The 21,717-nt window shown below is 35.1% G+C and overlaps 2 protein-coding genes across 3 annotated transcripts; both read right to left on the bottom strand.

Moving 5' to 3' along the window:
- Positions 1–5,596: 5,596 nt before the first annotated feature.
- Positions 5,597–13,373, bottom strand: rpl18 (ribosomal protein L18). Its single transcript, XM_019119021.2, has 7 exons — positions 13,265–13,373; positions 12,571–12,657; positions 12,335–12,442; positions 12,070–12,168; positions 6,095–6,218; positions 5,821–5,890; positions 5,597–5,736 (listed from the first exon to the last, which is right to left on the bottom strand). The coding sequence occupies exons 1-7, from the start codon at positions 13,265–13,267 to the stop codon at positions 5,661–5,663; spliced, it is 567 nt and encodes a 188-aa protein (XP_018974566.2). The 5' UTR covers positions 13,268–13,373; the 3' UTR covers positions 5,597–5,660.
- A 1,824-nt stretch (positions 13,374–15,197) lies between these two features.
- On the bottom strand, positions 15,198–17,075 carry LOC109106679 (mpv17-like protein). Of its 2 annotated transcripts, none has more exons than XM_019119980.2 (6): positions 16,958–17,075; positions 16,610–16,750; positions 15,903–16,403; positions 15,699–15,769; positions 15,549–15,578; positions 15,198–15,454 (listed from the first exon to the last, which is right to left on the bottom strand). In XM_019119980.2, the coding sequence occupies exons 3-6, from the start codon at positions 16,393–16,395 to the stop codon at positions 15,335–15,337; spliced, it is 714 nt and encodes a 237-aa protein (XP_018975525.1). In that variant the 5' UTR covers positions 16,396–16,403; positions 16,610–16,750; positions 16,958–17,075; the 3' UTR covers positions 15,198–15,334. The 2 variants fall into 2 exon arrangements, with proteins under 2 accessions (XP_018975525.1, XP_018975526.1); XM_019119981.2 differs by having other exon boundaries at positions 16,610–16,697; positions 16,958–17,068.
- Between the last annotated feature and the right edge of the window lie 4,642 nt (positions 17,076–21,717).

The following is a 21,717-nucleotide window of genomic DNA, read 5'->3' as shown; positions in this document are numbered from 1 at the left end:
CATCTGCCCCCATTTAACCTGACAGAGCTTGAGAGGTGAACAGGCGAGGTGAAGAATGGCAGATGATTGCCAAATGCTGATGTGCAAAGCTTGTCATATCATATATATATATATATATTTATATATATATATATATACAGTGGGTACGGAAAGTATTCAGACCCCCTTAAAATTTTCACTTTTTGTTATATTGCAGCCATTTGCTAAAATCATTTAAGTTCATTTTTTTTCCTCATTAATGTACACACAGCACCCCATATTGACAGAAAAACACAGAATTGTTGACATTTTTGCAGATTTATTAAAAAAGAAAACTGAAATATCACATGGTCCTAAGTATTCAGAGCCTTTGCTGTGACACTCATATATTTAACTCCGGTGCTGTCCATTTCTTCTGATCATCCTTGAGATGGCTCTACACCTTCATTTGAGTGCAGCTGTGTTTGATTATACTGATTGGACTTGATTAGGAAAGCCACACACCTGTCTGACCTCACAGCTCACAGTGAATGTCAGAGCAAATGAGAATCATGAGGTCAAAGAAACTGCCTGAAGAGCTCAGAGACAGAATTGTGGCAAGGACCAGATCTGGCCAAGGTTACAAAAAAATTTTTTGCTGCACTTAAGGTTCCTAAGAGCACAGTGGCCTCCATAATCCTTAAATGGAAGACGTTTGAGATGACCAGAACCCTTCCTAGAGCTGGCCGTCCGGCCAAACTGAGCTATCGGGGGAGAAGAGCCTTGGTGAGAGAGGCAAAGTAGAACCCAAAGATCACTGTGGCTGAGCTCCAGAGGTGCAGTCGGGAGATGGGAGAAAGTTGTAGAAAGTCAACCATCACTGCAGCCCTCCACCAGTCGGGGCTTTATGGCAGAGTGGCCCGACGGAAGCCTCTCCTCAGTGCAGGACACATGAAAGCCCGCATGGAGTTTGCTAAAAAAACACCTGAAGGACTCCAAGATGGTGAGAAATAAGATTCTCTGGTCTGATGAGACCAAGATAGAACTTTTTGGCCTTAATTCTAAGCGGTATGTGTAGAGAAAAACCAGGCACTGCTCATCACCTGTCCAATACAGTCCCAACAGTGAAGCATGGTGGTGGCAGCATCATGCTGTGGGGGTGTTTTTGTGCTCAGGACCTCAGACTGGGCCGAAGGTTCACCTTCCAACAAGACAATGACCCTAAGCACACAGCTAAAATAACGAAGGAGTGGCTTCACAACATCTGTGACTGTTCTTGAATGGCCCAGAGCCCTGACTTAAGCCTAATTGAGCATCTCTGGGGACCTGAAAATGGCTGTCCACCAACGTTTACCATCCAACCTGACAGAACTGGAGAGGATCTGGAAGGAGGAATGGCAGAGGATCCCCAAATCCAGGTGTGAAAAACTTGTTGCATCTTTCCCAAAAAGACTCATGGCTGTATTAGAAAAGGGTGTTTCTACTAAATACTGAGCAAAGGGTCTGAATACTTAGGACCATGTGATATTTCAGGTTTTCTTTTTTAATAAATGTGCAAAAATGTCAACAATTCTGTGTTTTTTCTGTCAATATGGGGTGCTGTGTGTACATTAATGAGGAAAAAAATTAACTTAAATGGTTTTAGCAAATGGCTGCAATATAACAAAGAGTGAAAAATTTAAGGGGGTCTGAATACTTTCCGTACCCACTGTGTGTGTATATATATGTGTATATATATATATTATATATATATATATATTTATCTAAATTTACAAAGATGTGACACTTCTGTTTTTGCTTTGCCATTATGGTGTATGGAGTGTAGATTAATGTGGGGAAAAAGTAATTTTTTAGAGGTTTTTAATATGGGTGTGTAAAAAAAAAATGTGTGTGAAAAAAATATATAATATAAATATAAAAATATTATATATATGTGTGTGAAGAGAGAGTATATATTTTTTTTTTGTACTGAAACTAACCCACCCTTAACCAATGGGTAAAAACACAAATGGCATGTGTAATTTTAGCCTGCACCATAGCATCATTGTTTGTTTATGTGGTTGTGTAAGTGTGCTTTCTGTTATGTCAGCCTATCAGAACTGAGCTTCGGAATGCATTTGATTCAGCCGTTGATATGCGGATGTGCGATCAGCATATTCTAAAACAGCACCACTTCCAGTAAAGGCAGAGAGACTGTGTGCGAATGACATGAATATGGGGGCTGGAGTTGTTTTGATGAATAAAAGAGTTTGTGGCTGACTCAATCGCTCCCCTCCCAGTTTTGCTTTGTTTTTCACTCCTCATATCTCTCACAATCCAGATCAAGAAGTAGCATCTTTTGTAGTTTTTAGAATGCAGTGTACAACTCTAAGAATCGGAAGCTTCTAAACAGCAAATTTCCTTCCATTTTGCAAAAGTAACCCATGAAAAAAGTTTGTTTAGGCTCTTGATTTAATTTAAATTCAGTGAATTTCATCGAATGAGATACAAAATATTAAGCTAAGTAACTTATCCAAACAAATGATGATTTTCCCAGAACTAACTTCTGAGCAATTTTTGCACTGGCTTTAACCAAATGATCTCAACGTGTTTATTAATGAATTTGTGAAGTTCTCACTGGTGTTCACATTTACTATAGGTTTGTTTTATTAACATTTGGCAACCAGAAAGTGTCTACCTCTCGATGTCTATCTGTATAATGCATCATTTTTTTTAAAATTGGATTTCCGAGGCCACTCTACACCAGCTCAGTGATGTTTGAACTTCTAGCCAAGTGGAAACAGTAAGCTGGCTATTGAATATGCAAATATGTAAATCCATGGAAAAAGCAGCAGGTGGGTATGCCTTCATGAGGTAAAGTATGGGAGGATAACCGCAGATCTTCAGACTCTTTTATTCTTAGATTCTCATCATTTCCTTCCTGTCTGTATCTTGTGAGTTCTCATGCCCATCAGGCCCCCATTTCACACAAAAACATCCAAAATATCAACCTTGATCGACGTGAACCGCTGCTATGTATCTGGGACATGTTGTGGTTACATACAGCGCACAGATGTAAAGATGACGTTCCCTTTCATGCTCTCCTTCTCTTCAGATCAGAAGGGACGATATGAGAGAGTGATGGGGCCTTTCCTATTTACTGTATGTGGCTGCTACAGCTGATTTGAATAACAGGAGAGCTGGGGAAGACCTTTGTTAGCCCCTTTGTGATGTGCATGGAAAAAAGAGAGAGTCATGAGTGGGAATATTATGTGCATGCAGACAGCAGTGAGAATGGAACGTATTAACACTGATTATGCTTGATGGAGGGATAAAGACAGAGATATTACATATTCCTTCCCCACTGATCCCATCAGTCATTTTCTCAGAAGAACAGACACCAACGTTCTCCAGATTCATCTGTCTTTGCTCTCTTGAACATGCTGAATTAAATGGCTATTGAGAATTATTTGAATATATACTTTATTTCATTTGAACATACTTTAGCAGCTGTTAAATGCATTTTCCACATGGAGAAATTAAATATGGCAATTTTAGTGACAGTAAGTGGCAAGTAACACAAGTTCTTACTAAAGTTGTCTCTTAGTGTTGTAGTTTTCCATTTTAAAACCATAAAATAAGCCTTAAGTTAAAGTTGATATAACTTAATGGCAAAGTTACTAATGAATAATGAAGTTATACAGTATATATGTAAGTTTATATACAGTTTTTTTTTGTGGTATATATATATATTAATTATATGTTTAATTATTTGTTTTGTTATTTAAGATGCAATGCAATACATAATTAAATTATTAATAATTTAATTAGGGTAAAACAAATACATAATGAAAAGGTTGTAATTGTTAATTATGTAAAAAAAGCAGTAGTGTGATTATTTGTAATTTGATTAACATTAAAGATGTTCTATATATATTTGGTAATTCAGTTTGTAAATACATCTATGATTGCAAAATTTAATATTTTAATTATATTGAATATTTAAGAGTGCATTTAGATTGAAATGGGTATTGTAAGAGGCCTTTTATGCATATTCATAAAAACCCAATCACATATTTTATTCAGAAAGCCATGCAAAGTGTGATTTGTAAGAATTTGTTATTTAATGCATTGCAGCCCAAAGTTCAATGAAAGCCAACAGTGGATCCAATGAGCTCACAGTTTCATTCAAAACTTTGAATCACACAGATCATTTCTCCATAGAACTTATTTGCTTATAGAAATTTGAAGAGATAATCATGACATTCAAACACGAGTCTCTGAGCATCTGCCTGTCAGCAGATTTGTCAGCCACTTACCGTTTCTTACATCATGGCATTGATGCATTTCATCTAGAGTTCATCTAAGTTTTGTCCTTACATAGAAAAGCCTAAATGTTTTTTAACTTCAACAGACTTCAGTGTGATTTCTTAAAGGGCTTAAGAGTTTGAGAACCTGTTAGGTTCCACAAGGGCTTCAGATTATGTCATTCAAAACCATTTAGAAATGAAGTTTGAAATTATCAGTGGATTTTCAGAAATTAATATTCATTGTTAGTTATCATGATACCATCATGTGGCCGAAACTGCTCATAACGGTCTATTGAAATGTTTAATTTCCTCTATAAACTGGAAATAACAACCACAGATTTGCAGATCAAAGGCAGTCAGTTTCTGAAAAGTGTTTACTCACCAATAGCAAAACTCCTTTGATTACCGGCCAAGCACCTCACATCATTTTTGTTTCCACATACTTCTGCTGTTGCATTTCTCCTCTAACTTGCACCATTTTTATTTTCTACATTTGCATGGGCATCCTACGTCAACAATTTTGCATTTTAATTGAGGGCATTACATTTTCTATGGCTTTCTCTCAAAACCTCTTAAGTGACCTGCATTGACTGAATAAGTTCTGTACTCAAAACTGTAATTTATTTAAAAAACAAAGTTAAAAAAAATTACCATTCTTGCATGCATTTACTTACTTTTTTTTGGCAAACTGACATATAGCATATACAATACAGTCCAACTCTACTTCATCTAAAACTAATTTTCTTACTGGACAAGTTTGTCGCCTTCCATAAAGAGTTTAGAATATTTTTACTTTTAAAATTTTATTTTACCAATGATATATTACTGAAATATGTTGCAAAAACAGTTAGGTGATTAAAATAGCACAAAACTTGTCTAAGATCATTTAAAAAACACTTTTTCCTCATGAATTTCTAAAATTGAGAGCTAAATTACACATTTACACAAATGTATATCTCACTTGGAAACTTTTCATAAATGTTTAACTCAAACTGTTTAGAGCTTGTTTTGTACAAACGTACGTGCAAATTAAAATGGAAAATTCAAGGTCTGCACACCTGTCCTCTGACGTTAACTTCTTGTAACTTGACAATAATAATTCTTAGTGCTCTTTGAGTTAATTCTGAAACTGTATTGGAAACCATGTGCATACACACATGTACAGTTAACAAAACATTTCATCATTAGGTTTGCTTTTCCACCTGATGTGGTTAAGTCACAGTCATTTCAGTGCTTCAGGTGCATATAGGGTGTCAATTTCACAGTAAAGGAAAAACAAAAGCCAGTACACTGCTGCAAAACACTAAGCTTTTTTGAACAGAGCATAAAATTAGATGAACTCCAAAAGATTGTTTTTGGAATATTATCCAATCTTTATTTGCATCACAATATTGAATACAAAAAGACAGATGTTTAGTTCTTGTATCCTCGGCTGGCTCTGCGACCACGGGCACGCTCGAACTTCCTGCCTTTGGAGCGCACATAGGGTCTAGAGAACAGAGAAACATGCTTTGAGTTAAACTGTTCATCAAAATGATCAACGGCTTCAAAAAAGTGCATATAGTTCCCTTACTTGGTACGGCTGTGGGGGGTTCCAGGAGCTTTGCCAAAATGCCTGTACACCTCTCTGGCCTTACGGGGTCCTGCGCACAAACAAGACAAGAGCATTAACAACCCTGAGCTTAGCGGAAAACACAAAACATCTACGTAGAAACAATTAATTCGAGACACAAGCAGTAAAAAAAAATATATATATAAATAACAAAAAATCCGGAGGTGGTTATGAAGACCAATCTGACAGAACTGAATTTGTACTGATGTTGTATCCTTGCTTTACGATTGCATACCTGACAACAGAACAGTGCCCTGTCCTCTAGGTGCAGTAAGCGCCAGCTGGTCAAAGGTCATGATCTGTCCACCAGCCTTCAAGATCCTGCTACGAGCACGGTCGGTCAACTTCAGGGCACACACCTGTGAGAAGACAGGGAAAAAGAGAATTGAGCATTTGGACATTCAGACCACCTCACAACTCTGTGCTCTCATCTTTGCAGCTGTCAACAGAGACAAAGCAAACACAGCACCTTAACTTGTATCAGATTACTAAAAGCATCATTATCCTTGTAACACAAAGGTAATTCTCAACTGTAAAGAGAAAACTTGCATGTATAATTCACATTACAATTTCCTTTCTTGCATTCTTCATTTTATACTATTACATAGCAACTGCATACTTTCTCTGCATGACAATCCTCCAACATTTACAGCAAATGTTATGAAACACTAAGATACATTTCAACATATGAATATATTTACTATATATAATATAATATTATATATTTACTATAATATATAATATAACTATACACATCTAATTATATAATAACTATAATTTATGTATTTTATTATAAACCAACGCAAAATACATTATTCCTAATTAAATAAAAAATAGTGAAAGAGCATTTTCATGTTTTATATGAATTTGCGCTTTTAACGAAAATGCAATAAAAAAATTAGAATTAAAAAAAAAAAAAAAAAAAGTACAAGCTTGTTTGTAGGGCTGCACAATTTGGCCAAAAAATTTATACATAATCACACATCACTTTGTGATTATGTATCAACGGGGCTATAAAATTATAAAAATAATAAATTTATTCTTAGTTATTATCATTTCTCAAACACATCAATAAAGAAATTAAGAAAAACATGTTAACTAGGGATGCACGATATTGGATTTTTGCCGATATTTTTCAACTCTTTTTGGCCGATAGCCGATGCCGATATATTTCCTTTTGTCTGGAATCAACACCAAGTCTCTCCGGTGTGGAAATTAAGCAAATTATTTTTTATTTTGGTTACTTATTCGTTAGAATTAAACAATAATGCAGTTATTTTTTTAATGACAGTACGTTTTGGAACTATAAAAAAAAAAAAAACTATCACAGCATTTTTTTTTTCAGAAAGATGCAGTAGTAACCTTAAATTTTTTTTTAAGATTTAACATTTGTAGATGGTCTAAAGCAAAAGAGTTGTGAAAACTCTGAAAATATTTTAGAGCTCATAATTTGTTTAAAAATATATAACATATTACAAGTTAATAAACATCAGTATAGGGTATATAAAATTACTTAATTTACAAGTGTCATGTTCGTGATTTTTTTTTAATGTAAGCTATAGCCTCTGACCTTTACATCAAAACATACTTATGATTTTATGACATCAATTACTGCTTTATTTAATCAGAAAGTCTAAATTTTATTTGTGTATTTTACTTTCATTTTACTAAAAGTAGGCCAACAGCGCCCCCTACGGAATTGAAACTCCTTACCGAACAGGCGTTAGGACCCGGGGAGGCCGTCACTGCTGCCGTTGCACATGCTATCACGGTTTGGCGTTAAGAACAGGGGGAGGATGATTATGTACATGCGTTTTAATTTTTAATGCAGCGATCAATGGGAGTGATTTTAGTCATGGTTGAGGCTGAACTTTGCTACTAAAATGAGTCACACTGCTGACGTGATCGCAACACTAGCACACCCTGAGCACATCTGAGTTAACGTATTCCTCTTATCAGCAAGACATATCGGCATAATTTTTCATATCGGGCCAATGCCGATATGTACATTTTAAGTCATTATCGGCAGATTCTGATAACGGTCCAGTAATATTGTGTATCCCTAATGTTAACAATTTATACATTTTCAAACATTGTGTTTTATTTAAGGCTTCTCACTACACGTATGAGAAGATGGCTGGTCTATGTTGCGTTCCTAAAAGCACGGTAAAAATTAAAAATAGGAACAAAAACAATGTCATTGTGCGCATATGCTAAGATACGTCTAACTTTTTCCTGCATAACTGAATCAGATTGTACAACACATGATGGAATGTGCACTGGGTCATGTTTGCATAAACTAGAGCAAGCTGAACCATGAAACTTCTGACCACAAACTCAAGAACAGAGCGGTTTTCATCTCAAAGTTCTGTAAAGAGTTCCATCAACTCATTTCTCAACCAGCAGCTTGGATCACAACAGAGGGCTTCAGCCAACTTTTAAGGGTGACTTAAGCCTATTTGTATGATAATTTTCTTTTCATGGGGAACATCTGTAAAAATAAATCTGCATGGCTCCTCAGAGATAAAACGTATGCGTTCAGATGAAGATAAAGGCACGGTGGAGGTGTGAGCTTCTCATATGGTCAGTCACACTGCTTGGACAAGTCATAAATATTTAATTTAATAATAGGGAAATCTCATATTTATGCATTATTTAAATATCCTATTTAATCGGAAATGTATACGGTATTGTTTAAATGGTAAAAATTTTACTCTGCTACTTTTGTATTTTTTGTGGAAAAATTACATCACATATCTGTTGCAATAACAGCTTGTTTCAAATGCTTACGTGCTCCCACTCACTGTAGTGGAGCGGTGATAAAAAAATACTGTTTTTGCAGCACTGTTCTTGTGTCCATCTTTAAAAAGCATGCAAATTACCACAAAGCACAGTTGTTACCATACGATGCTTGCCAATGGTTAAAAACAATTAGCAAGATTTATCCCTTCTTGTAATCTCAGAGATGTGGATTAAGATTGCAATTAAATTAATACACAAACTTGGTGTTTGTCAAATACACAGTAGGTAATATTGCTGGGAATTTTTACCATCACACCAACAATCTATATTTAAGCGGCAATAAATTATAATGCTAAAATATACAAAACCAAGATGTAAACTGAAGTCATTTAGACTTTCAGTAACTATCATTTTTATTGAACATACAAATATTAAAACTTTAAACCATTAAAACCCCCAAATTATTTACAGTTTAAAAAAAACATTGACACTCCCCAATTTGTTAATGATCTTGAGTATTATTGTATTTTTGGGGCATTGAGAAGTCCAAATTATTTACAGTTTAAGTGCTTTTTTCAGTTTCTTTAAATATCTTAAATGGCTAAAAGTCTAATCTCACTGTATCAGCACAAACTAGGCTATAATAATATGTGAGCAGCATGTATGTACATGATTGTGTTTTTGAGAAAAAAAATGTTATGCATTGGTTAGTGAAAAACTAAAAATGTTAAATCACTTGAATAAGGCAATAAAACACATACAGAAAATTGGTTCCCAGGAATTTTGAAACTGGAGCTTGTAGCCTAGAATTTTTTTTTCTAAATGATGTGAAAATCATCTTGTTTACTCACTTACCGAAAACAATATATTGATTTAAATTTCTCAGACACTTTTTGTTGGTAAAAGTCATATGCGATCAACTATCATGAATTCACACCTGAGAAGACAAAGGGCCTGCATAATGAGCTGCATAATGAGCCATTCAGTCAGCTGTGTCACTGAGAGGGATGAGTTACAAGAAAGAATGTGAGGACAAAATAAATCTATATAATTTGATGTTTGTAGTTTTTTAGAATATATTTAATTATCCAACAACATAATTTAATATTCACTTGAGTGCAGTTAAACAGTTTATTAGGTAAAATCAAAGCCGACTTTCAAACTGCATTTTTTTGCATCATTACTCCATCACACATCCTTCAGAAACAAATCTTATTTTCTACAAAAAAACATTTATTGTTATTATTATCATTATTATTATTATTATTATTATTATTAATGTTGAAAAGAGCTGAGAATATTTTTTTTTAGGTTTTTTAGGGGGGATAAATTGAAAGAACAGCAATGATTGTTACATTTGTTAAAGTTACATTTATTGGATTATTTACATCAGCTTTTGAATGGTAATAGTAGTGTGATATTGTTATTGAAAATTAAACTTCATTAAATATTTCACTTGATTATCATTAGTCAGGAATTATAGTTTTGAAAAACTTTGGAAAAATGTCTAACTTAAAATGTTTACACGTTATTGAAAAACTAGTACAAGTATATAATCAATAAAAAGAACTTACTCATGTTTATGATCTCTGCTGAATAAAGTGCTTCATTCTTTTTTTCTGAGGAAATCCAAATCTCAATCCTCAACACATCACATCTTTTTGGGGTGAATTATGTCTTATTCACCTCTCAACGCGAACAAACAGTAAAATAATAAAAAACTGAAGAACAGTCTCGCTGCGTTGTCTTCTGTTGTGTGGGCTATTCAAAAGCCGCGCGCTTTTGACACATTTGAATCTCAAAGCGCGCTCAGGCGCGCGGGGGCGTGGTCGCATTATAAGATAATGAAGGGAGACGTGAAAAACGGACACATCGCGTTGTTTTAATACACAGAATATTTGTTTTCAGCAGCAGCACTTGTTTAGTTTTAAAAAGTTATATATCGATGGCCTCATGTCTCTTCGTTAGTATTCACTGAGTTACAGTCATTTTAAGCATTTGTATCTGAAGATCAGCGCAGACAAAGGCTGCAGACAGCACTCCTTGTTTGTTATCTTTTATTTTATATATATATGTCTGTATACAAAAAAAAGTAACCCTTTTACAGATTCGATTGATGATTATTGCACTTATCTGTACGATCAAAACTGAAAGGTAATTTAAGTTTCTATTTAAGTTATCTTTTCGGGGTTTCAGGAGAAAAGACCCCAAAACGCTATACGCGCTTAATCGACTAGATGTTAAAAAGGCTACTTTTTAATACCAGAAAAATTATATTGGCCTAAATATACCTGAGGTAGATATATTTTTTTTATATATATATATATATAATATATATAATATATATATATAGTTATATATATATATATATATATAGAACTATATATAAAATATAAGTATCTTATCTCATTAAAAAAAGTTCTTAAAAGAATCTAGAAAGTTTACGAGTATTCATTTTTAGCTATTAACATTTAGCTGATTATTAAGAGTTTTTATTAGAGTGTTGATTGCATACGAGCTGCAAAATGATAATTTTGTCATTAATCACTTATGTCGTTGTAGTTCCGTAAAAGCATCATTCGCCTTCGGAACACAATTTAAGATATTTTGGATGAAAACAGGGAGGCTTGAGACTGTCCCATAGACTGCCAAATAAATAACCGTGTCAAGGTCCAGAAAAGGTATGAAAGACATCATCAGTATATTCCATCTGCCATCAGTGATTCAACTGTAACGTTATGAAGCGACGAGAATACTTTTTGTACACGAAGAAAACAAAAATAACGACTTTATTCAACAATTCCTCTCCTCTGTGTCTGTCCACGTCAGCGTAGCGCCATTTTGGCAATTCTGAGCAGTACGCAGGCGGCATGTCTTCTGTGCCAGCAGTGCTGCGCCGATTTCATTCAAACCAAAGCGTAAATGCACGTAAAAATTGTATCCTTGTGGCGTGGCTGACACACAAGAGTGTAAGCCGCATGTGTACTGCTCAGATTTGTCAAAATGGCGCTACGCTGACGTGGACAGACACAGAGGAGAGAATTGTTGAATAAAGTCGTTATTTTTGTTTTCTTTGTGTACAAAAGTTATTCTGGTCACTTCATGACGTTACGGTTGAATCACTGATGGCAGATGAACTATTCTGACGATCCTTTTCATACTCTCCTGGACCTTGACACTTTTATTTATTTGGCAGTCTATGGGACAGTCTCAAGCCTCCCTGTTTTCATCCAAAATATCTTAAATTGTGTTCCGAAGATGACAAAGCTTTTACGGGTTTGGAACGACATGGGGGTAAGTGATTAATGACAATTTTTATTTTGGGGTGGAGTATCCCTTTAAAAACATTTCTCATGAATACATGGTAAGAATCAGAAGCAAGACAGATGTGCAGATGTGTGCACAGACTGACCTTGAACACAAAGACTTTGACAATAATGTTATATGACTTTCATTGTCTGGTCTTACCTTCAGTTTAGGGATTTTCTGAATCCTGACGTCATCAGTAATAGTTCCCACAACAACAGCAGTCAGGTTTTCACGGCCTGGATGCTTCATCTTACGGATCTAGAAGCAAAAAAAAGAAAGAAAAAAATACTTGTTCACAAGTTACAAAAGTAACTCTTTTTGTACATAACAGATGTTTACTTAAGTGACAAGGCTTAACACAACGGGGCATACTTAAATGAGATGAGATGCATATACAAGGAGTAAAACTGGGGTTCAAACTCACCAGACGGGACAAGGCCAGAGGGGGGCGGTTGGTCTTGCTCATGAAGAGTCTTCTCAGAATGACCTTGTTGAAGGGTGCATCAGAACGGCGAGACAGGAATCTGTACAACTATAACATAACAACAATAATGCATTGGTATAAAATTAAAGCAACAAACAGACAACTTATGCAATCAGCCTTAGAAATGTACATTCTCAAACTACTTAAAGCTACTTAAGTTTCGTTACGGTTCTTACCTTGACCAAGAGCCTCAGGTAAATATCCTGACTTTTGGGCTCCTTCCTGTGAACCTTACGGTCCTTGTTGTGTCTGATGTCAACTCCCTTTAAGATCAAACAATAATCAATAACACACAAATAAACACGTGGAGCAGTTTCAGATTTAGCACGTTCTCAACAGATTACACTAGCAAAGACCTAGCCACAATGACGCAAATTTAAGAAATAATGGCTGTAATAACTACAAAACCTACGTGAACTCAATATAACTTCATGACACTCGTATTAATACATCTGTCTCGAGTAGACTGTAACTCGCGTGGCTCAGAGAACCGCGTACTGCCAGCGCTAACAGAATTAGCTTAGCCAACACGAGCTTGATTTAGCGTCTAGGAAACTAGATGGAACATTAGTAAATATCTTATGAATATCTGGGTACAGAAAATCTTACTAAGACAGTGACACGTTGTCGTTAGACATCTTAAGTATTTTAACACACATGGAAGGGAACCTCCGCTTCGCGGCCCGATGTGCGCGAGCCGACATTTACTTACTAAATCCACACACACTAAACTATAATACACATATTTTTGACTTGTAGCACTGTGTAATGTCTCTAAACATCATCTGCGGCAGATTTAGAAGAGATAGAGCTGAGGATGGAGGTAGATTTTGGACACTGGTACATTCCATAAGAAATCAAGCCACCTACCATCTTGGACTCAGAGTGAAAAGGGAAAAGGAAAGCTCGCGAGAGGACGTATAGCGAGATTACGGAAGGCCATGAGTCATGTGACTGGAAAGGGGAGTCCGGATTGGTGCAGGCTTCCTGTCATTGAAAAATCGTGAGCTTGCTGCTGTTATGGATGTTACAGCAAGCTTTGTCATACAGAGATAACATGCTTAAACGTCGTTTAGTACACTATTTATTGAAAGTCATTCTAAAACGCGTTTAACCAAACAAACAGATTAAAATGTAAGTGTGTACTCACACCAGCGCAGTCTCTATTTTAGCTACAGAAAGTCGAATTAAACGAGGAATTAGGCAGGGGTGCCCTCTCTCACCATTCCTTTTTACTCTTGCAGTCGAACTAATGTCTGTATTCATTAAAAATTGTGAGGAAAATATAGGCATAGACATTCTTGGTGGGACCTTTGCTATAAGCCAATTTGCAGATGACACTTTTATTTCTTAAAAATAAAGAGGTGCTTTTATTAGTTACTGAAAAATGTCTGTCTTCTCAAAGGCATCAGGTCTGACTCTTAACTTTAAAAAAATGTGAATTAATGGTGATCCGTAATGGTAACTTAGAAGATAAAGAGGGTATTCCAGTGAAAAAGGAGGTAGAGTATTTAGGGGGTATGATTACCAATGTTGTTAATAGAGAATACTCAAATTTTAACTCTAAAATAGAAAGTATAAAAAAAATCCTTAAATTATTGGTTACTCGAGACCTATCTGTATTGGGTAGAATTGTCTTGACTAAAACTGAGGGAATATCTAAACTTATTTATTTATCTCATGCTTTGTATACTGCCCCAAAAGTAGTTAAATCTGTGAATTCAAGTTTATTTCAATTTATATGGAAAAATAAAACACATTATTTACATATAATTCCATGTGGTGAAATAGTATGAACATGGGGGGGGGGGGGGTGAGAGCCATTGATTTTGAATCTCTTCTTGGTACATTCAGAATAAAATGGCTGAAAGACTGTTTAACAAAGTCACACTCAATATGGTACCATATTCCTAACACATTTTTAAAATATTGGCGGCCTTGAATTTCTGTTGAGATGTGATCTCTATCCTTGCAAAAATTTCTCTGAAGGTATCTAATTTTCATAAACAAGTACTGCTTTTTTGGAAAATAATATTTAGTCATAACTTTTCCCCTCACAACTCCACTCTTTGGAATAGGGATGTAATTATTAATAGGAAACTCTGTTTAAAAGTGATTGGTATTGCCAAGGCATTATTTTTATTCATGATTTATTAGATGATAATGGCTTTTTCCTATCTTATAATGGAAATTAAATTTGCAGAAGTTTTCAGGAAATTTTAGTGGCTGGTATGCTAAAATTACAAAAATATTTTTTTTACTTATAAGCAGCTGAAATAAACTTAACTACAGTTGTCTTTTAAGAGACACGCCACAGTATTCTTTTTTCTTAAAATAAAATTTAAAATAGTATAATTAATGTCTATTGTCCCTGATAAATAAATATGATATATTTTATATAAATAACTAGGATATATCAATTAATAAATGCAATAATAATATCATTGTAGTTCCACCATCATATATAACCAGTTCCTATAGTTTTATTTCAATAAATCTATAAAATCTCTCTCCTTAGCATGAATCATGAATAAAATGACATCAGCATTAAATGAAATTTTCTAAACTCTGGTTTTAGATCTTTTTGTGAATGATTCATCTGTATACTCCCCACATATCAAAATCAACAACTGATGCATAGAATCAAGTCCACATCCTTCATTTTTTTCTTTTTTGATAACCCGTTTTATTCTCATTTTTATCACAGTGTGGAAGTAAATATATTTTCGCTACCACCATTTCGGGGGTAAGAAATAATCCAGTCCAACAGAACCAGCAAAATGATTGCTCAGATTGCACGTGGTTTAAAACATCAGCCAGATTTATTGCATCCCTTATATGTAATATGTACATAGTTGCATATATGCATTGTATGTTGCATATGTTGATTAAAGACCATGTTTTGGCTAAATTCAAAGCCAAGCAGCTGCAGAATAAAGCCTAAGTCAGGAAGTCACTCTTCTGTTGCTTGAAATGACACAAGAAGACAGTCCAGCCAAGAGCGACTCCTCCAACAAAAACTGTACGAGCCACCGGCGGGATCAGCGAGAAGTTCACAGCCTGAGATATGAAGAATATCATTTAGGGAGGAAATGAGGGAACTTCTTAGAAACAGAAGAACAGAAGTATGCACAAATGGATGGACTAACAGTACCTGCATTGTGGACCAATACACTACTCCAGTCTACCGGAGAGAGAGAGAGAGAGACAAATTAAATCATTGTGTCAGAATTGATCCTGAACCTTCAATATTTACATTTATGTTGAATAGCTCTAGTGTTCTTTCTGTGTTCCTTTTGGTTACCTTATAAGAGGTCCAAAATTTAGTTCTCCAGTCTTCAAGGGGATCCTCTGCGCCTTCCAATGTGCTCAGCCCTTTAGAAGTGTAATAAACCCTTATAGTAAAACATTTCCAAATATGAATTCATATGCACAGATATGTGTGCATTGATTTTGTTCAATTATGAAAGCATAAGCGGAAGTATGATGAAAATCCCCTGGTTCTCACCAATGTAGAAAGCACTTATTGTCATAGGAGCTGCAAAAAGCTGGTCCAGAAACACTTTAAGTGACACTCTTCTGATCCCTCCTCCTGGAAACATCCTCTCCAGTCCCCGTAGCCAATGGTAATTGAAGTTGGCATGAAAACAGAACCCAACCAGTGCCACCCGAGCAGTCTGGGCCCAGTTGATGCTGTGAAGCTGCGGAGCATGTTGTACTGGAGCTGATGTTTTATTTCTTTCCAAAGCTTTTATATTTCCTTCCGAGTCCCTTATTTTGCTATCATCATCTGTCTTTGCTTCTCCAGCCACAGGACATTCCTCACTGGAAGTGTTGGAGGTATATCGTCCCACTGGATCCGGTTTGTGCACTGTCCCTTTATCCTGAGCTTTTCCCATCATGCTTTGCTGAATGAGGTCTGCTGTGGCAAAAAGCGTTGTGTATCCCACCACATTGGAGATGTATGGATGGGATTTGAACAAAACCCATGCTCTGTTCATGATGACCACTAAATAAATATGTTATAACACATGCACATTGGTTTGGTCGGATCTAAAAGTCATTTCATCTGAATGTGAGGTTTTTTATGTTTACCAATGACAGATAGATAGATAGATATATAGATAGATAGATAGATAGATAGATAGATAGATAGATAGATTCGTAATGATTTTTAAAGAGTGAAAAACACACATTGCTTATACAGTAACTCACCACGTAGCTGTCCCGTTTCAGAATAAATGACAAATCACAAGGTTCACTTTGTTGGGTCCCTCTGACTGATTCTTGTAAACCAAGCAGGCTGATTGGTCAAACATAAACAAATCGGACCTGTTTGTTCTGTGGTACAAAGTTCTAGTAGCAAGAATGAGTGTTTATGATAACGTTTATCAGTCAGTGAAAGAATGTGAGAAAAGAACACATGGTAAGAACCGGGGAATGTAAGTTAGAAAAGGGAAAGGCATTTAGCTAATAATCTGTATACAGTTTTATGCTAATGCATGATAATTGTACAAAGTGAAAGGCAGAAATCAGATGCACAATATGAAGTATGAAGCTCACCAATGTTAAACTTGAGAGAAGGACATTGTAACACCAGACTGAAAGCTGAGGTTCTTCAAAACCGAGAGAGAACATGAGCCGCAGTGACACATGTGTGTGTGTGTGTGTGTGTGTCTAGTTGTACTAAATATAGTGAAGAATCTCCTGTCCACAGACCACTGCAAGTGTTACCATAGTGCTGAATGATAATGGACTAATAATGATTAATGTAACTACATTCAAACAAGATGATATTTCCAATTTACCATCTGGGTGTTATTAACTAAAACTACTGAAAATCATTTATTATTTCAAATAAAGCAGAAATAAAATTTGGATTAGAGGACAAACTTATACTTTAAAAAAAAAAATGTAAATGAATAATAGAAATGCTGCCTTAATAACTAACTGAAATAAAATAAGCTAAGAATTACTATTTAAGAAAAAAAAATATTTAAAGCTAAATAGAAATATTAAGCAAACTAATAAAAATAACATAAAACACAACTAAACAACTGACTGAAATTTAAAATAAAATGAAAACTGAAAATATAAGAATAAAAACTAATTTAAGATGTGAATAAATATATAGTATGTAAATTAAAATAACACTGAGCTTGGTGTTGGTGAAACTTTTATGTTATAGGTGTTCATCTTTATTAAAATTAACAGAAATACTTTTGTGATTTTCTTTTTTCATTATATGAAGGTATTTTGTGTGAAGGAAACAGGAAAATTAAGGTAATGAATATAATAGTAATATATGCTATTATTATGCTTTTTTTTCTCAATAAAGCTGTAATTTTGTCACATTATGCAGATGTTGTTTAATTGTGTGTATAAATACTGTTTCCACAACTGAATGCTATCAGACATGATGCATAATTTCAGATATGAATAAAACTACACTGTGGTATCATTCTCATGACTTTTCAAAAAAAAAAAAAAAAAAAATATATATATATATATAATACCATAGAAGAAGGACCATCTCTTCCAAACAGGTTTGGAACATAATGGTGAGTAAACGATGACAAAATTCTCATTTTTCACTATATGGACATATTTGGCACTAGTTTAATTAGTCTATTAACAATTGTTCAACAGAGAACATACATACATCACAGCAGAATTCTTTCCTTTCAAATGAACTATCCCTTTAAAAATGAATCTAATTTCAAATATAAATGCTATATGTGGGTATAGATTATTTCATTTTCTTTGGCATCATAAATTAAGCATGCACGGTTCAGATGAATATGTATCTGCTGCTATGAATCCTGTCATATCTCCTGTCCTGTGGACCTCGCTCCATTATGTTGAACGCCCCCATAGATATGTAAAAACAACCTTTTGTCTGAGAACTGAAAAGTGAAGGCAATTTGTCTGTGGCAACCAGCGGAGCTCTCAGACAGGAGAATGTGTTAATGAGAGATCAATTAAAGGCCCGTTAAGCGCTGTGTTTGCTAACACTTAACAAGCGCTGGTTTTGACAGTGCTTAACCAGCAGACTTCTTGGTAATTGCTTTTTATTTGGCTGTACTTCTCTGTCCTCTTTAATGGTGCTGTCTTGCCATCCTTTATCTAAGCAGACAAAGAATCGCTCATTCAATAAACCGATGCCACCCTCCCCTCATCATTCGCTCTCTCTCTCGGTTTCTCGGTCAGGCAGGGTACGCAACCTGTGCAAAGCCTTTTGCTTCTCTGTGCACATCATTTCAAAGTGGATTCTTATTGAGCGACAGAAGGTAAGTTGGGCTTTCACATAGAAAGATTGAATTTGGTTACCAGTTTTTGTGGTACATGATTGCAAAATACTGAGCATAAGCTATTTTGACATTCTTTGACAATTTAGAAAAGTAAGTGAATCTGATGTACAATATGATTTCCTTTGATCTCTCTGTCATGCTTATATTTTATCCTCATTCTATTTCTAAAGCTATGCGTCCATCCAGTATTTTGACCTTTGAACCGGGGTTGGAGGCTGGAGTGCCATGGGGCCGTGATCTTTTTACTTTTGTGACTTCAGCAGCTGGTCACATGATGAGGACTTTGCAAAGACCACGTAAAAACAAGCCTTCAAAACGACAAGTCAATCATCGCAGGTTTTTGCACAACATGATACAAAGGTATGCAATACTGGATATATTCATATTGTTCAAAGATCAGTACATTTTTTTATGTTTTAAGCTTATTCTCCCTGACGCTGCTTTTACTTGATCAAAAAACACAGCAGAACAGTAATATTGTGAAATATTGTTACAATTTAAAATAACTGTTTTCTATTTTAATATAATTTAAATTTCATTTATTCCTGTGATGGCAAAGCTAAATTTTCAGCATCATTACATTATCACATGATCCTTTAGAAATTATTGTAATAGCTGATTTGGCGCTCAAGAAATGTTTCTTTTAAATGCGGGATTCTTTAATAAACAGAAAGTTTAAAAGAATAACATTTATTTTTTAAATAGATTTTTTTTAAATGTCTTTACTGTTATTTTTGATTCATTGAATGTGGCCTTGTTGAATGAAGTACATATAATTTTTTTTATATACATAATTATAAATATTTTAAATAATTATAATTAATATTCCATTTGCGTCTACACAGAAAATTTGCTGAAATAGAGGCAGCAAACCATCAGCTGGCGTCTGCTTTATTTTCAACTGATAAACCCCCCGATCATCTAACTCCCAGACTATCTCACATTGTAACAGACCAGTCACCCAAACCTTCAAAGAAAGGTAAAAGAGCCTTATTTTTTATTTTCAAAACCTGTTCTGGTTTGGTATATGTTTGATGACTCCTTGTTCTGTTTTCTGCTATTGAATCTTTTATAAATGCTGACAAAACCGAAGCGCTTCCTGAACAACAAGAGGATGTGTGTGACCTCTGGACATTGGACAGTCTTTTGGACACCCATGTGACTGATAAAAGTTTCTCATCGTGCAAGTTCTCCAACAGTAGAGGAACAAACCCGAGAACTGAGAAAGACGGCAAAGCTTTGGAAAACAACCCTGCAAGTTCAATGGAGAAGGACTTCGACTTCAGCTTCAGCTTCGAAAGGCAGCCGGCATCTACTGATTTAGAAAGCCTGACACAAATTAACAACAGTCTCCTAGAGGACAGCATGTCCTCCTGGTTTGGGTCCATTGAAAGAACAAGAACATATTCAAAACCACATCTCACCAAGTACCATAACTTGAAGTTGCTCCCCACAGACGTTGATGTTCAAGACCTGTCACCTCCTTCTCCGGTGATTTCACTCCTGTCTTTGGATTCATGTGATTTAGAGGTCCAGATGCTCATAGATGCAGAGCCCAATGTGAACCAAATGCAAGATGCCACCATTGGAGAGAGTCTCCAAATGGATATGGTGGATGACCTTGACCTACTGGATTGTTCTGGTACTAATGGAGATCTTGATAAAACGGCTGAGTGGATGGATCACAGTGAAGAGTTTCCAAGCTCTCTGGATTCAGATCTAGAGAACCTAACAGGTTCTGGTGGTGGGGCCAACAACTCCATGTCCAGTTTGGGCCAAACAGGTCATGAATGTTTTGCTAATGTTCTCTTTAGTCAAGAGCCACATGGACGTAGTTTCCATCATGATCAAATAAACTATGCTATGAACCACAATATCATACTAGAAGACCGGTTCGGTCAGGTCGAACCTTGCATGAAGACGAATGGAAAGGAGGATGGTTATTTAGACACAGATTTTTCTGTCATGGATGGTAATGTTTCAAGCAACCACATGTTCCCAGGATTTGAGAGACAGTTGGACCAATCCAAAAGGATTCTTTATGACAACTGGGAACAACAACCTCTAAAAAGCTCATACAAGAACTATACAAGTCCAGATCAGATTATAATGGAAGGCACTGATATCAGAAATGTTGACAAAAACATCGTACTGGTTGAGAATGTCAACCAGACTTTATCAGGCCCCCAGTGCCCGATAACATGCTGCCTTGAAGGCTTTTGTTATCATAAAGAAGACTCTGGTTTTTACACAAAATTCAGAGGCAGTCACAACTTTGAGGGCGTGGCTAGATCTTTCCCAGCCACATTGCATAAGCTCCACCCCACTCCAATTCCGACTCCGCCTCTAGATGATGATTGGTTGTTTGGTAATATTGTGGGAGAGGAAGAGGTAAATAGCATGAATAATACATTTGGAAAGTACTGATCAGTCATTGGATAGTAATTGTATGAACTGTATTCATGAATTTAATTGTTTGATTATTAGACTTTTGTGATTTTAAGATAATTTCTGTGAAATGTTCTTGTCTGAGGTGTGAAAAATTCAGTGAAGGTTAAGGAAACTTTCATTTGTCATGAATTCATCAATTAAAACAAAAAACATTTCAGAACCAATCAACAACTTTAATCCAAAAAGTATCTGTGTTTTCTGAAATAAAAACTGTATGAGTATTGTAACATAATACAAAAAAAAAAAAAAAAAAAAAAAAATTAAATGGATTAATTTACTTTTTAAATTTAAAATGATTGTAATTAAAAGCCCTGTGATGGACTGGCCATCTGTTCAGTGTTTCATTGAGTTTGGTCCAATATGGTTGGACAGGCTTAAAAAAATTGCTTTAAAAGTTTTTAATATATTATTGTATTTTTGCATTTAATTTACATTATGAACATGAATTAAACTTTGAAAATTTAAATGTCTATTTATTTATCAATTTAAAGTGATTTAGTAATTTATGATTTTGTTATACTTAACATGCTTTTAAATGTAAAATGAAGTTTTAAATATCTA

Source organism: Cyprinus carpio, chromosome B16 (assembly GCF_018340385.1).
Source record: "Cyprinus carpio isolate SPL01 chromosome B16, ASM1834038v1, whole genome shotgun sequence".
NCBI lineage: Eukaryota > Metazoa > Chordata > Actinopteri > Cypriniformes > Cyprinidae > Cyprinus > Cyprinus carpio.
This window is presented reverse-complemented; position numbering and strand designations above follow the sequence as displayed.